The sequence below is a fragment of the Dipteris shenzhenensis genome, chromosome 4 (assembly GCF_047967505.1).
Source record: "Dipteris shenzhenensis isolate YYH24624 ecotype China chromosome 4, Dip_SZ_1.0, whole genome shotgun sequence".
Taxonomy (NCBI): Eukaryota; Viridiplantae; Streptophyta; class Polypodiopsida; order Gleicheniales; family Dipteridaceae; genus Dipteris; species Dipteris shenzhenensis.
Genome location: NC_141599.1, coordinates 58,817,701 through 58,833,585, shown reverse-complemented (window position 1 = coordinate 58,833,585; position 15,885 = coordinate 58,817,701). Strand labels below are relative to the sequence as shown.

The 15,885-nt window shown below is 43.5% G+C and overlaps 1 protein-coding gene across 1 annotated transcript in view; it reads right to left on the bottom strand.

Moving 5' to 3' along the window:
- The window catches only part of TOP6B (topoisomerase 6 subunit B), a 73,301-nt gene that overhangs the window by 37,065 nt on the left and 20,351 nt on the right, over positions 1-15,885 (bottom strand). Inside the window, exons 12-16 of the mRNA XM_087373255.1 lie at positions 4,902-5,017; positions 4,047-4,132; positions 3,609-3,681; positions 3,403-3,494; positions 3,090-3,228 (exon numbers count right to left, since the gene is read on the bottom strand). Coding sequence (XP_087229381.1) covers positions 3,090-3,228; positions 3,403-3,494; positions 3,609-3,681; positions 4,047-4,132; positions 4,902-5,017 — 506 coding nt within the window. The remainder of the gene's footprint in view (positions 1-3,089; positions 3,229-3,402; positions 3,495-3,608; positions 3,682-4,046; positions 4,133-4,901; positions 5,018-15,885) is intronic.

Below are 15,885 nucleotides of genomic sequence, written 5' to 3'. Positions count from 1 at the left end.
TCCCTGATCTTTAGCATCTGCAAGTGTCAGCCTAGCCCATCTAGGAACTGAATTTTCAGCTGTCCCGTTGGGAATAGCATCTAGAAGTGCATCTAGAGTGGCACCCTTTGCACAGCGCTGATAATGCTTCCAAATATTGGGCTGTTCCTCCCCATGAACTGGCTGCAAATCTGAAACATTTGAGGGAAAAGAATCCTCAACATGCGACAGCCCTGCTCGAGTCTGAGGTACACGGAACATCAACTGGAGAACCCAAAGCAGCAGCATCCTCAAACTGAATGATGTCCAGAGATGCATCATCATATGGAGGCAACTCCTCACTAATGGACTGCATGCTATCATGCTTTGCAAACAAGACATCCCTGCTTATAATTACTTTCCTTGTGGTTAGATCATAAAGCCTAAGGCCTCGGCTTTGAGTGCTATATCCCACGAAGATGCATTTAACATTTTAATCATCACGCTTGGATCGATTTCCAGCCGGTACCGAAGCATATGCAACAGACCCAAACACTCTCAAATGATTCACCTTGGGCTTGTAGCCATAAAATGCCTTAAAAGGCAACCTTTCAACCAATGCTTGTGTAGGGCAACGATTCTGAATATATGTGGCTATAACAATTGCTTCACCCCAAAATGCCTTTGACATCCTCTTAAATTTCAGCATACACCGTGTCATCTCCACGAGAGTCATGTTCTTCCTCTTTGCAATCGGATTATGCTAAGGCATGTATGGCACTGTTTTGTGATGCTTTATCCCATGCTCTTTCAAGTATCCCTCAAAAGCATGTGAAGTATACTCTCCCCCATTGTCAGAATTAAGTGTTCCAATTCTAGAAATGGTTTGGTTCTCAGCCAATGCTTTGAACTCCCTAAACCAGTTGAACACTTCAGATTTGCTTTTCATGAGAAAGAGCCAAGTGAACCTAGAATAATCATCAATGAATGTGACAAAATACCGATACCCTCTATGGTTGTGACATTCATTGGTCCATAAACATCACTATGCACAATCTACAAGACCCGTTGTACTCTTACTGAACGTGGAGCATCCTTTGGGAACAGTAGGCGGTGCAACTTTTGAAGAGCACAAGCTTAACACACCTCTTGAGCGGGCTGCTGTAATTTTGACAATCCTACAACCATATTATGATTATGCAAATATGACCAAACATGCCCTAAATAACCTGAAGAGATAGTCATAGCATGCTGATTATAGGATTGAGCATCAAGCTTGTAAAGACCCATGTTGGCATCATAGGAACCTGTAGCCACAATCTCATACCCTTTCTTTGGATCCTTGATCCTGCATTGATCATCCTGAAATTCCACAAGCAAGTCAAAAGGAGGCAATGGCACAGGCAACTAGGGAGCTCACCCGATTGTTCATACGGTGTGCCATTCCCTTTCATGTGGCCAAGACAAACCAATGGAGGAAGACCATGAGAGCCATCAGCCGCATTGGATGTGAGTGGGGAGGCCCTTCATCTGAAGCTTTGCGAGTACGTGAGCTCAAGCAGGAAAGAGCTTGCATAGAAGTGCAGCTAGAGCCCTTGAAGGAAACATGGAAGAAGTATGTACGCACTATATTGTGTGATGGATGGTCAAATGTACATAGGCAGAATGTGTACAATATTTTAGTGTCTTGCTGCAATAGGCACTATCTTTTTGAAAGCCATTGATGCCCCCCTCCAAGGTCTCACAGTTATCGGTTTATTTATTTGGGGTCATATACGGGAGGCAATGATGCGAATAGGGCCTGAGAATGTTGTGGAGGTAGTGACAGACAATGGGAGCAATTGCAAGTCTATGGGCTCTATGCTAGAAGACGAGTTTCCAGGTTTTGTGTGGACCCCTTGTGCATCACATTGCCTCGACTTATTGAACGAGAATATAGGTGAAATAAATGGGTTGATTCCATCTTTCACACTACACGAAGCATGGTAAAATTTGTGAAGAACAGGCCACATGTTTCGGGCAGCAATCTTGAGCTATTGCAGCCTACAACCACCAGATTTGCTTATATGTTTATTGTGCTTGAGAGACTCCTGCGAGTTCATAGGAAGTTGGTACGCACTGTGTACTCAAATGAGTGGATGCAGTGGGATGAGAGAGAGAGCCCTAAGGCAAAAGCTTTATGTGTGTGTGTGTGTGTGTGTGTGTCGTATGTACACACACACACACACACACATCAATGTGAAGGCACAACATTGTAAAAAGTGCCCACGTTGATTTTCAAAATAGAACATTTTCAAATGTCAACAATAATTAATACAAAGATTAGAATAAAACTGGAAATGAATTGCATCCCAAAGCCAGTCAATGACAAAAAGATGTAATCTCCTCTCATATAGTCATGCTCCAATGATCCAGCTATGAATGGCTATTGGACTACATAGAATTGAGGCTGAAAGGACTAAACTTAAATATCGTGATGCCATTGACCGCTCCTCTAAGGTTTCAAATTGACTGTTATCTTCCCCAACATTATGCCATAAGGAGCTGTAGGGCTAGGGAAGAATGAAGGCTGACAGTACTAGCGCTAAGAACATTGTGATGTCATTCACATCACTCCGAGGTTTTAATCTGCTTTGATATACCTAAAACAAGTCATATGCCCATGTGAGTAGGCACCTGAAGTATACTACATGATAACACTGAGCAAGTCATCTAGATTAGTTTGTTGTTTTCCTAGTCTCATATGCATGAATTTAAAAATGCAAAGTATTGATTCCCTATGATGCACGACCCCTTGTCTGCATATAATCAGGAACTGACACATGTAAAGAATGGTGATCCAACCATTACACCAAGCCAAGCTGAGGCAAAAAGAAGTTTGTGTGCATGCATGCATGCCCATGCGTGTGCATGTGCGTGTAAGCACAAAGGATAATGTGACCTCTATACTTGATTCTACTCACATTTACGCAAAGGCACAAGAGGCATCATGCTGTCGTAGAACTACATGAGTAATTTCTTACACCCACAGATAACAGAGGCAGTAATATGTGAGAGTGACCTTACAAAACCCAAGATCATACAAGACTGTAAAATAAGAGCTGACAAGGCAGAGTTAAAGTGTAGCCCACCTTCACTGCAGCTGCTATTTCTTCAATGTCATCTCCAATGTATTCTTTACCAGTGCCTTTGAAAGGTATTTTGGTACTCACAATGCTGACAAATACACCAACCTTATCCTGTGTCTCTTTAATTTTGTAATTGTTCCAACTGAAATTTTATGGAGACAGAGTAATTGCTTTTGATTAATTTCCAACCGAAAATTTCTGGAGACAGAGTAATCGCTTTTGATTATAATTACTTCATTAAAAAATCAAGGAGAAATATTTTCAGTTATCAAGATCTATCTTAGAGCCAATAGCTTCTACTATCAAAGTAACACACTTGATACGCTTCATTGCTGTGCGAGTTACAACATCTCCTCCCTGCTCAAATAACAGAGGAATTCGGTTTGCAAATCTGAATATGTTAAGGCCCTGCACCAAACAATATTAAAGCTTAATCCAAAGAGCTTGACAATATCTTATCCTGCAAGTTGTAAGTGCTTCCTCCAAAATAAAACCAAGTCATATTATGAAAACTGTCAATACCGGTTTAACATCTTTGCCACCTAAACTCACTCCAGCCTCGACAATAAATGGATGTCCTTCAAATACCTGTGGACTGGTGAGATATAACAGAACAGTCTCCAAAACTTCACATCAGATATATAACCCAAAAAAACATTCTTTAAAACTATCCAATTCAATTTTAACCTGTTTTAGACCAGGGGCCAGCTCCCCTGGCTGTTTTGATCTTGAAGAGAATATAAACACATTTTTCAGTTTCTAATCTCTCATTTGATTGACACAAAACATTTATTTCATTTTTTTAAATGCGGAAAAAGTATACCATGCCATCCAAGGATGAACCAGATGAGACGTTTCACAAAATCAATTTGACAAAGAAAATGTATTCATATGTTCCTCAAAATCATTACTGCTTCCATGTTACCCAGGACCTGAGGTGAAACAATAACAATCTTTTACCTGCCCTGGTATGTAGCGACCATGTCAGGATGCAACTCCTTCATTATCCCAAGGCGGAGATTGTATTCCCCTGCGGGGCTAAGGCACTTTTAAAAAAAAACCCATTAGCTTAGCTACTTTATTCTGAGACCAATTGAAAATAAATTTTGCAATGCTAAGATCAGATAGTTCCTTCTACTTGTTCCCCCCCTTGCATATGTGCATCACACACACACACACAGAGGTGAAACTTCTAGTTCACTGCTGGAAAATGAACCAAAAGCTATATCTTCAGCTCTACACAGCTGATGAATTACCCTTCTGTCTTTTATAGTAATACATCTGCTAAGACCAGAAGGTTGTAAGAGACAGAAATATACCATATATAAAAGTTTGTTAGGACCGTTTTTTGGAACTCGCAAATACCCAAACCTACTAATTTTAGAAAAAACTAGTGCACGCACAGCTCCCACACCTCTGTAAAAGGAAAAAGAAGAGGGAGAGACAGAACATGAAAGCTACATTGAGGACAGAGTCCCCCTCACCATGCCAAATCCTAAAGAAGTACAAATTTTAAGGGGTCCCATCCGGTGGATCAGTTATCACTATTAATCTCATTATGGATATGGAATGCTCTATTTAAACATAGCACATGTTGAGCTTCTTTGAACACATCATACATCATTGTGCCCAGGTCGTGTTAAGCACCTGCATTATCAGAAAATCTTCCATTTGATTCAATATATATTTGCAGGTGAGTTTTCTGAATGTTCCTTCTTCCTTCTGATGAACCTTACATAATACATGATCTTTACTGCTTAAAATCGGACAGCTCTAACTGGTGAAAAAAAAAGTGTTGCCCAGCTGTGACAATACCTCTCCACTTGGATCATCAAATTTGGCTTGTCGAAAAAGTTGTTGAATCCGTACAATTTGCTGATCTGCCAGGGATTTAACTGACATCTTGGGAGAGAATTCAGAACCCATCTCTCCTGCAGTACAAATTAGGGTAGGCACATGTTCAAAGAATTGCAGTGAAAATCAGGCAATCAGATGCATAGTAGAACCCTTGCAGACAATATTGTCCAAAGGTGGTTCAATGTCACACTGATGTATCTATATAGGCATTGATCATCATAACATCATAGCATATTCTCCATTACCATGCATAGTAAAGAACAAAATGGAATTTTCCAAAACAGAATGGAAAAAACCAATGTTTTACTACAGAAAAGAATGCAAATAAGAACTGTGCATAATGCATTAAGCTTAAATTATGAGAAACTGTAGCAAAAAAAGAAAGAAAGTCTATTAAGGTCTGCAAGGTATATGAGACTAGGAAAAACCAGATACATTAGAAAAAGCTAAAATTAGGAGGCACTGAAACAGGCATCCACTCCCAAAAGACTACAAACTTACATCAGTTATAGACTGAGAATCTTTCCATTTCAATTTGAACTCCCTGATGAAAGCCTTGCCTTGGCCCTTCGCGGTACACACACACACACACACACTTTTTTTGGGTGGGTAAGAAGCGGTATTTCATTTAGAAGAATGTACATTCAAAGCTGTTCCATGCGCATCTTGGAGAGACCAATACAAAGACGTATGGAAGAAGTGATAAACATCCAGTAAAGAGTACTGGTACAGTCAAATGTTAGGAGCACAATACAACAACCACAAAGCCCAATGTCGGAGCCAACAGAAGAACTGTGTATAATCTGGCCTAGAGGCATATCTGCAAAACAACCACACACACACACACATGCACAACCCTCCTTCTTAGGTCCCTTCTGTTATGCTCTAGCCGAGATAGCATGACCTCGGATAGCTCGGTGGGCATTTTCTCTTAGATGACCAACTTTTGTAATAGTTAATGTGCGTAATTAAAATGGTCAAGAGAAGTAACTGCCAAGGTCCTAGGTGAGGGCGATATGGCATTGACTAGATAGTTCTGAGTGCTAAGGCCTAGGTGCACCTAAATGTGCAATAATGCCAAGGGGCAAGTGGGTTTTAATGTGCCCCAAGAGAGGGGTAAAATGGTGCACCAAGTGGAGAGGCCAAAATGCTGACATTTGGCAAGGAGAACTATCTAGGGAATTGAGGGTCTCAGGGATAAGGATGAAGAAAAATATACGTAATTTGATGGATCAACGATCCCTGAGAGTTGGCTGGGAGGAATAATTTGAAAGCCATCGCCCGTGATAATTAACATGACGAGGAGAGATTTATCTTGTGAGAAACGACGAGATTGAAGAAAGTCTCTTACATTGTGGTATCAGAGCAAGGTTAGAGATCGAGGGATACGTGGTTAGTAACGACGAACTTCAGGGACGGATTGCTGAGCGTGACGTCCAATGGAGACACAGACAGAGGGATCGTGATCTTCACGTGACAGAAGATGGCGAGGTGACTGGTCGTGATAAAGGAGCGCAAGCACGCGATACGTGATTGAGCGACGTGCACGATCTACGACGAATTAGGTGAGGCATAGAGTTCGACGGACAGTAGACGACCAGTGTGGGTGAGGCGCTGATCACCGTGAGGCGTTGCGCGGTGGCTTGGAAGAAGAAGCGATTTTACAATCGATGAAGAAGTGATCTGCGCCAGGAGAGGGTCTGATGTGACGCAGTGTTGGCGACTGGTTTTTTTTTGGACTTGAGATAGGGAATGTGTCGCTCAAATTGCAGAAGACCTCGTCTTCTACGCAGATGGCCTTCCATCCTTACCTCTGGACCTCGCAATTCTAGTGACCAAGCGAAGCCTCAGTCGGCGTTCTCGGCCTTTCCTCCACGAGCTCCTTATCCTTTAACAATGTTTGGCTTTTGTTGGAGCAGATCGTAACCGCGAAAGTCAGGAGCGCACGAATTCGGATCGCGTGGAGAATCCAGGAAGCATTTCTTTCGAAAAAAAAAATTCTGAGTTACAGTTAGTTCGTTCTATACAGCAGGGATTGTCGTTTAACTTTTCTGTGTTTTTTAAATTAAAAAAAAAGGGGGGAGATCCATCATTTTAAAAAAAAAGTGAACCCCCAACAAAGGAAGAGAAAAAAAAAAAAAAAAAAACCCCCCCCCCCCCCCCCCACCATCTTCCACTGTGAACCTATGGAAGCAGAAGGACAGAATTCAAGAGTGAATCCTAGTGAGTCTAGAGTACAGTCTACACAACAGATGTCACATCAGGCAGCACCCACTTTGATTGGTAGGATTTCAATATTAGAGGATGCTTTACAGCAGATTATGAACCAGCAGCTTCAAGTGAATGCTGGTCAGAATGAGATTAGGGAGATGGTGCAAGCCTTGTCGGCTAGACCGTCTAGGATTGATAAGGGCAAAGCTCTAGCAGAGCCAGAGCCCAGTATACATTCCTTAGAGCGCGCAAGGATCAAAGTGCCTAATATCGCTAATTATAGACCGGAGAAGTACGCTGGTCGGATGACCGAGCGCAGCTCTGATGTGATCGAGGTTTGGTTACACAAGTGGGAAGAAGCCTTCGCCATTTGTGAGATTAGATCCGATCTAAAGAAAATCCGCGAGGCCACACACCTGTTTATTGAGGCAGCGAACAGATGGTGGATAAAACAACAGAAGGATCAAGTTGCTCCAACCACCTGGGAAGGGTTTAAAGATGAGTTCAAGAAACACTTTCTCCCACCTGATGAAGAATCCTGAGCTTGGGATGCTTATAGAAATCTTCGTCAGAGGAGCTTGTCAGTGGCAGAGTACACTGACAAATTCAGGGAATGTGTCATGAAGATAACAGACCCTCTCCCTATGTCGGTTCAGTTAAAGGACTATATCTATGGACTGAACGACAAGATCAAAATGGAAGTTCGGGCTAAATATGTGACTACATTAGATGAATCTATTGCAGTAGCCCTGAACTATGAGGATGCCAGAGGCAGATCTGGTGGATTTGTGCAGGCAGGGACTCAATATGAGCACCCGAGAAAAGGGGGATTTCAGAGGAAATGGGTCTCAAAGACAAGTGTCTCGCAGCCAAGTGGCCAAACCAAGCAGGTGAAGCCGGTTGAGGGACCAGTAAAAACAAGTACCACCGTTGGGGTGAAAAGGAAAATAACTCCAATGGCAGCCCGGGCTTGGTCAAAGTCCTACCTCAAGTTGGGGCAGATTCAACCAAGTTTCTCACCTTTTGCTTCGCCAGTGATATTAAAGAGGAAAAAGGATGATACGTTTCGCCTCTGTATAGATTACAGAGCATTGAATAATATCACTGTTAAGCACAGGTATCCGATGGCTCGGATTGATGATTTGCTAGATGCATTACATGGAGCCGTGATTTTCAGCAAGATAGATCTTAAGTGCGGCTATCATCAGATCCGAATTAGAGCCGAGGATGTGCATAAAACCGCTTTTAGAAGCAGGTTTGGTCATTATGAGTTTTTGGTAATGCCCTTCGGACTTACCAATGCTCCAGCGACCTTCGTCATGCTTATGAACGATTTACTACGTCCGTATATCGGAAAGTTCGTAGTACATTTTATTGACGATATATTGATATTCAGTAAAAGTGTTACTGAGCATCGTGAACACTTAAGGATAGTGTTCAGTACTTTGAGGAAAGCCAGTCTTTATGTGAATAAAAAGAAAACTATACTGTGTATGGTTAGGCTTGAGTATTTAGGGTTCATAATTACTCCACAGCAAGTAGAAATGGATCCGAAGAAAGTGGCTGCGATACTAACTTGGCCAATCCCTCAGAGTCTGACCGCGTTGCGATCATTCTTGGGATTTGTCCAGTTTTATAGAAGGCATATCAAAGGATATTCCGGAATAGTATCGCCATTGACTGATCTGACCTCAGATAAAGTACCTTTTATTTGGGGACAGAATCAACAAGAAAGTTTTAACACCATAAAACAAGCTGTGGTCTCAGGACCGGTGTTAAAAATAGTTGATCCCCAGAAACCGTTGTTCCTAGAAACCGATGCAAGTGGCATTGCAGTAGGAGCAGTCCTCCTTCAAGAGGGAAGGCCAGTAGCCTTTGAAAGCAAGAAGCTTTCTCCCTCTCAAAGGAATTGGCCAACTCATGAATTGGAGTTGTATGCTGTTATCCATGCTTTGAAAACATGGAGGTATTATCTGTATGGTTCAGAGTTTTATGTGGATGTAGATCATGATACTCTGAAACATTTTTGTAAACAACCTGACTTGAGGGGCCGCCAAGCTAGGTGGGCAGAGCTCATGCGGGAGTTTAATCTAACGATTCGGTACCGAAGAGGAAAAGACAATAAGGTAGCTGATGCGTTGTCTCGCATTATGCACAACCTGAGTTTCACGGTATTAGAGAGTGCTCTAATGACCGAGATCAGAGAAACTCAGAAGGTGGACGAGTTTGTCCAGAGCTTATGGCCTAAGGCTCATGTGTTAAAACCCGGGGAAAGTGAAAAGGATGACCTGGCATCCAGAAAAGGCCAAACTTATGCAAGATATACCATAAGGGATGGTATGCTAGTTAGAAATGGCAAGGTTGTAGTACCTGGTCAGAATGATCTCAGGCAGAGAGTCATTCGACAGTGCCATGATAGCCCGTGTGCGGGACATCCAGGAGTCAAGAAGACCTATGATCTCGTGAAGCGAGATCTCTTTTGGCCAAAGATGAAAAAGCATATTCATGAATATGTGACACGATGTTTCTCGTGTCAGGTAAGTAAGGCCGAGCGGGTGAAGCCACCCGGACTTTTACAGCCCTTGGAAATACCACTAAGTAAGTGGGAGAGCATTTCCATGGACTTTATTGTAGGGCTACCTGCAACACAAGGAGGATATAATTCTATCCTTGTGGTGGTTGATCGTCTAACCAAGATGGCTCACTTCATTCCGACTAGAGAGTCTGTTAGTGCCCCGCAAGTGACGGATTTGTTCATTAGACATATATTTCGTCTGCATGGATTACCTAGATCCATAGTGTCAGACAGAGATGTTAGATTTACCGGTCATTTTTGGACAGCGGTATTTGAGACACTAAGGACTGAGTTGGGAATGAGTAGTAGGGATCATCCTGAGATGGATGGTCAAACGGAGAGAGTCAACCAGACTTTAGAGGATATGCTGAGGGCATATGTGTCATTGAGGCAACATACATGGGACAAGTGGTTGCCATTGTTGGAGTTTGCCTACAATGATAGGAAACATTCATCTACCGGGTTCAGTCCGTTTGAGCTGAACTATGGTTATAGACCAGCCAATCCGACTATAGTTGGAGTACCTCAGAAAGTGCCTAGTGCCGCAAACTTTGTAGTTCAGATGCGGGAGATGCTAGCACTTGCGAGAGCTAATATCCGCCAGGCTATGGATAGAGCCAAGGTGTATGCGGATGAAAATCGGTCTATAAGAGTATTTGAAGAAGGAGAAAAAGTTTTTCTCAGAATTTCTTCGCACTCGAAGTCGTTGACTTCAGGAGAGTGTGCTAAGTTATCACCTCGATACTGTGGGCCGTGGTTAATTCGAAAGAGAATAGGCAGTGTAGCCTATAAATTAGAATTGCCACCGGGGTGTAAGGTGCACCCGGTTTTTCATGTTTCGCGCTTAAAGAAATTTTTGCATACAGGTGACTCACTAATCGAAGGTGTGGTTTTGTTTCAGGAGATAGAGGATATTGCAAGGCGCAAACCAACCAGAATCTTGGACCGAGGAACAATGCAGATACGAAATCGGAAGATACCCACGGTGTTGGTTGCATGGCATGGTCAGCCTCTATCGGAAGCTACCTGGGAATCCGTATACCAGTTACGGAGAGCGTTCCCAGATTTCATCATCGAGGACGCTGATGCTTGAAGAGGGAAGGAATGTTATGCTCTAGCCGAGATAGCATGACCTCGGATAGCTCGGTGGGCATTTTCTCTTAGATGACCAACTTTTGTAATAGTTAATGTGCGTAATTAAAATGGTCAAGAGAAGTAACTGCCAAGTCCTAGGTGAGGGCGATATGGCATTGACTAGATAGTTCTGAGTGCTAAGGCCTAGGTGCACCTAAATGTGCAATAATGCCAAGGGGCAAGTAGGTTTTAATGTGCCCCAAGAGAGGGGTAAAATGGTGCACCAAGTGGAGAGGCCAAAATGCTGACATTTGGCAAGGAGAACTATCTAGGGAATTGAGGGTCTCAGGGATAAGGATGAAGAAAAATATACGTAATTTGATGGATCAACGATCCCTGAGAGTTGGCTGGAAGGAATAATTTGAAAGCCATCGCCCGTGATAATTAACATGACGAGGAGAGATTTATCTTGTGAGAAACGACGAGATTGAAGAAAGTCTCTTACACCTTCACCTTCGTTAACTTAGTGGCCTTGTGCCTGAGTTTGGATCTAGTGAGTTCTTCTATCCATACCTTCGTACCTTTCAGTTTAATGGATTATCAAAGAATATGAACTCTATGATGCTAAGATTGAGTATTGCCTAAGTACCGTCTAAAATTATTCTAATCTAGTCATCTTCTGGCCACTCAATGCCTGGTGTCGTCGTGTTTATTTCCTCTTAGCTTCCAATGAATATCACTTCTGCTTGATACCAATTCCTTAGGTAATCCCCGTACCCTTTTTGATTGCTAAATCGCCTTGTTTCTCTAGCTTCAGTCCAAGTTCCAACCTCGTGAGAGATCAGAGTGTCAAGCTTAGAGATTGGGTGTTTGGGTTTTTTCTTTTTTCCTTTTTTTTGGCGGGCCGGGGGGGGGGCGGGGGGGGAAGGGGGGGGGGGGGGGGCAGCGGCTGGCTGACCTTTCAGCGACAGAGTGGTGATGTTTCGAGAGGCTGCAGGTGACTGGGATTCAGGATGATTCTCAGTCCCGCACCAAATCATACAGGCAGAGTTTGGTATGACACCACTATAGATTGATGCCATGTTCCAGACGGTCACTTGCCTTCACAGGGTCTAGGCCTTACCTGCCCTCATGATTACCATCACACAGATGCAGGTCTCATCCCATCAACTTAGGATCGAGGCAGGGAGAGCCACAACTACACCTAGAGAGCAGCAGATCTGCAAACTATGCACTTCAGGAGAGAGAGATAAAGGACCAATTCCTGTGTACTTGGCCACTTTACTATGAGATCTGAGGATAGTATCACCGTCTCTTTGAGGAGGGGCACGGTTTTGGGGCCTCTCTCTCAACTGATTCACTTTCAAGACCAAGTCTGTGTTGGCCTCTATCTAATGGAGATGTGACGACATAGAGAGACTTTACAAAGAGCAAGATGGGGCAGTATTGTGGGACGTCATGGATTCCTCTGCATTCGAGTCTACCCCTAGACATGGCGGAGTAGAGGAGGAGGAGATAGATGACACGAGGGCAACATGGATCAGTGGGATGAGACGAGGACGAGGAGGGATGCAACCAGAGACACAGGAGCCACACATGATGCAGTGAACGGACCACAGCAGGTACGATGCGCGAGACACTCGACAGACACAGATACGAGAGCTTCTCACATCTCATCAGAGTGCTGCCAGGTTACCTGGATATATGGAGCCTGAGCATGTACTAGGAGTGTTAGCCCTGAGCGCCTGACATGCTTCTGTTACTTTGCTACTCTAGTATTTCGTTCACTAGCTGAACATGTTAGCGTTTTTAGCTTTTGCTTTCAGTTTTCAGCAAGGGTCTTAGTGAACCCTTTGCTTCAGCCACTAAGACCCCTTTGCTTCAGCCCTCAAGTGGCTTGTATGAGGTACTTCTTGGACTCGCACTTTGTGTCATAGGTCCACGAGGCCTCTTGCAGACATTAATCTCTCTCTCTCTCTCTCTCTCTCTCTCTCTCTCTCTCTCTCTCCGTTAGCTCCTCCCACCGCCTAGCTCCTCCCATCGCAGCCCGTTAGCACCTCTCCGTACCTAGTCCCCTCGTCCGTATCTCTCCCTACCATCCATACAGCCCGTCGTGCGTTAGCAGCAGCCCGTACCTCCCCGTACAATGCAGCCCGTACCTCTCTATACAGCCCATCAGCAGCCCTACACCCAGCCGCTCTTTGCCTCAACCAGTAATTACCTCAGCTAGCAGCAGCCAAACTAACCCTAACCCCGAGTTGGGCTAAACCCCAAACCCAACCCGGGGGTTAGGTTAAGCTAAGGGGTTCAACAGACAAGCAATTATGGACTGGCCTACCCTCTCCTCCAAGTCCCCCTCAACTCCTTCAACCTCCATCAGGACTCGGTACTCTACAATTGTAGCCATGACAACCTCTCCATATGCACGGAATTACCAACAAGAAGGCTCAAAACGACCCATCCTTGGCCAACAAGATCAGATTTTCTATCTGCAACAGGCAATGAGAGAGCTACGATTGGAACTAGCAGAATTAAAGGCTCGACTTCACATTCTGGAAGGGCCTCGTAAGCAGGCAGCAATTGATGAGGCTGTAAAATCTTGTAAGGATTCCCCCCCTACCCCGTAGCTAGTCTCTACAGTCAAAGATCTTGTTCACATTGAAGTACAAACTGCTAAGAAGGATGTGATTGTGGAAGTGGACACCAAAGCAAGTAAGCTTGATATTCAAGAAGAGATTAAAGAGCACAAAGCTAGATGAGGGGGACTCCCAGCAGATTTGTACAAAGAGAACACATATAGAAAGATCAAAGCAAGCTTGCCCAACATTGAATGGGTGGATGATGATGAGCAGGATGATGATGACTCCAAGCCAGCTTCTATTGTGCACTAAAAAGGTCATTCAATCCTTACACTGAAGTCAAAAGATATGCGGACCAAGCTTCTTCGACAATTTTACAAGTTGAAGGGCACCAAAGTATGGATAGCAAAGGACCTTACACAAGCTCAACTCAAGAACAAGGCATCTGAAATAGCTAAAGTCAAGGCTTCCAGAAAGGATGGAAAATGGGCAGTTTACCCTGAAGGTGTAGCACTAATCGAAGAGTTTAAATCAAAACCAAAAGACTCTCAGTCTTAAACTGATGTACAACTGTTTACTCTTTCACACTATCATGTAGGTACTCTCTCATGCGAGGTCTAGATCCTAGATCGTGTCATGGACGCACGCCTACATCCTAACGTAGCCCAAGGCCCATGTGTATCAGTGTGTCTTGATTCCGCTTTCTTCATTTGTTGTTTCAGTTAATAACAAAAATGATTTAAGCACATTGGAACACCACGAATTGAGAACGTCTATTCCTTCCCGACCTTATGTTTTAATGGCCGATGCGAGTGACCTTGCGATTGGGGCAGCTTTATTCCAAGAGGGCAGACCTGTAGCTTTTGAAAGTAAAAATCTAGATGACACTCAATATCGTTGGCCCACACTAGAAAAAGAACTGTATGCAGTAAAGGTTTGGAGACACTACTTGTATGGCTCAAATCTTCTTATATTGTCAAATCATCAATCAATAAAGTATGTGTGTAACAGGTCGAAATTAAGGGGAAGAAAGGCTAGATGGGTAGAGTTAATGCAAGACTTTGCAAAAAAAAATTGCGGAACAAAATGTGAAACTATGTTAAAAATAAAAAGAAGAGACAACTTAAAAAGCTGAGATTACATAGAATCTTTGAGAGCTCCCACTACAGGTGATAAAACCCCAAGCTTGTGGCTTAAAAAATGCAAAGAATCAAGGATATTGATCTGAACTACCCATAAAAAGTCCTGGGGCGGTCGACAACAACGAAAAACTATAGTATTTCTAGCACTCCATAAATCACAGATGATTATCCCTCAGATGATACTCCATGGAAGCAACTAAGCAGGCGCCCTTTGTTACCTAGAAGAGCCATCTTCAAATTAGTCTGCACAAAGAACTGTGCTCGAGCAAGCCAGCCACGGACTTTACCCCATATAGCTCGAGACAAAATACATTGCCAAAAAAGGTGAAAGTGGCTCTCCATGGCAATATTGCAGAAAGGGCAAAGAGGTGAGAAATTTGTCCATTTGCATAACCTATCTCGTGTAGAAAACTTAGCCACTAAAAGTCGCCACATAATGAAGTTGAGACGCTGCGATGGAGAAGATCGCCAGACGGAGCGAAGTCTGAATGCCTAGGTGTGCAAGGAATCCCATGGTGCCCAATCCTTCCAAGCCTTTTGAGTCACCAAGGGGAAATCCGATTGAAACTGAACAGGGAAGTGATGGAGACAAAGCTTTTGTAGATCCTTCCCTTCACTGTGCACCCACCCCTGAAGGTTGTGACTAGAATAAAAAGTCAAAGACGTAGGCCATGAAGCTGTCAAGTGAGCCAATGTAGCACTGATAAATCCAGCCTCCCTAGCGGACAGCTGATAATACCCCATCAAGTCTTGTGCAGCCCGCCAAGAGTGAGAACGATGGTCCCATAAATCTGCCCAGCAACAAATTCCTCTAGGATTAAGTCTCCTGGCCAATCTTAGGTGAATTTGAGCAGGCAGAAAATTATTAATGAAAGGGAAGCGATTGACCCAAATATTAAAGCCCAATGAGCTATCCCCAAGAAACCTTTGAGAGCCTTGCCAACTACAAACTCCAAGCTGTCGACGCCATAAAGCAACAAGCTTACAAAAGACCTCAGATTGGGCAATTTCAGCAAGACCTCCTGTCAAGAACAGCTCACCGAATGAAAACCCAAAACAACTTGTTGTTGCAGCCAATACCGCCCAATAACAGCTCATGGTTGAGTTGAAGAGAGCTTAACAATCCATTTGGAACAAAGGCAATCACACATACTCTTGAATGATTCAATCCCAAGCCCTCCTGAGGTGACTACGAATCCCAGGGGATAGAATGCCAACGATCCTGCCAAAGAAAGTCTTTTAACAACTTCTCGAAAGGGACAAAAGCATTTTGAGAAAAGGGAATAATAGAAGAAATATAAACCATTATGGGCGTCAAGATATGCTTTAGTACTGTGATCCTGCCCAGTAAGGACAAACGT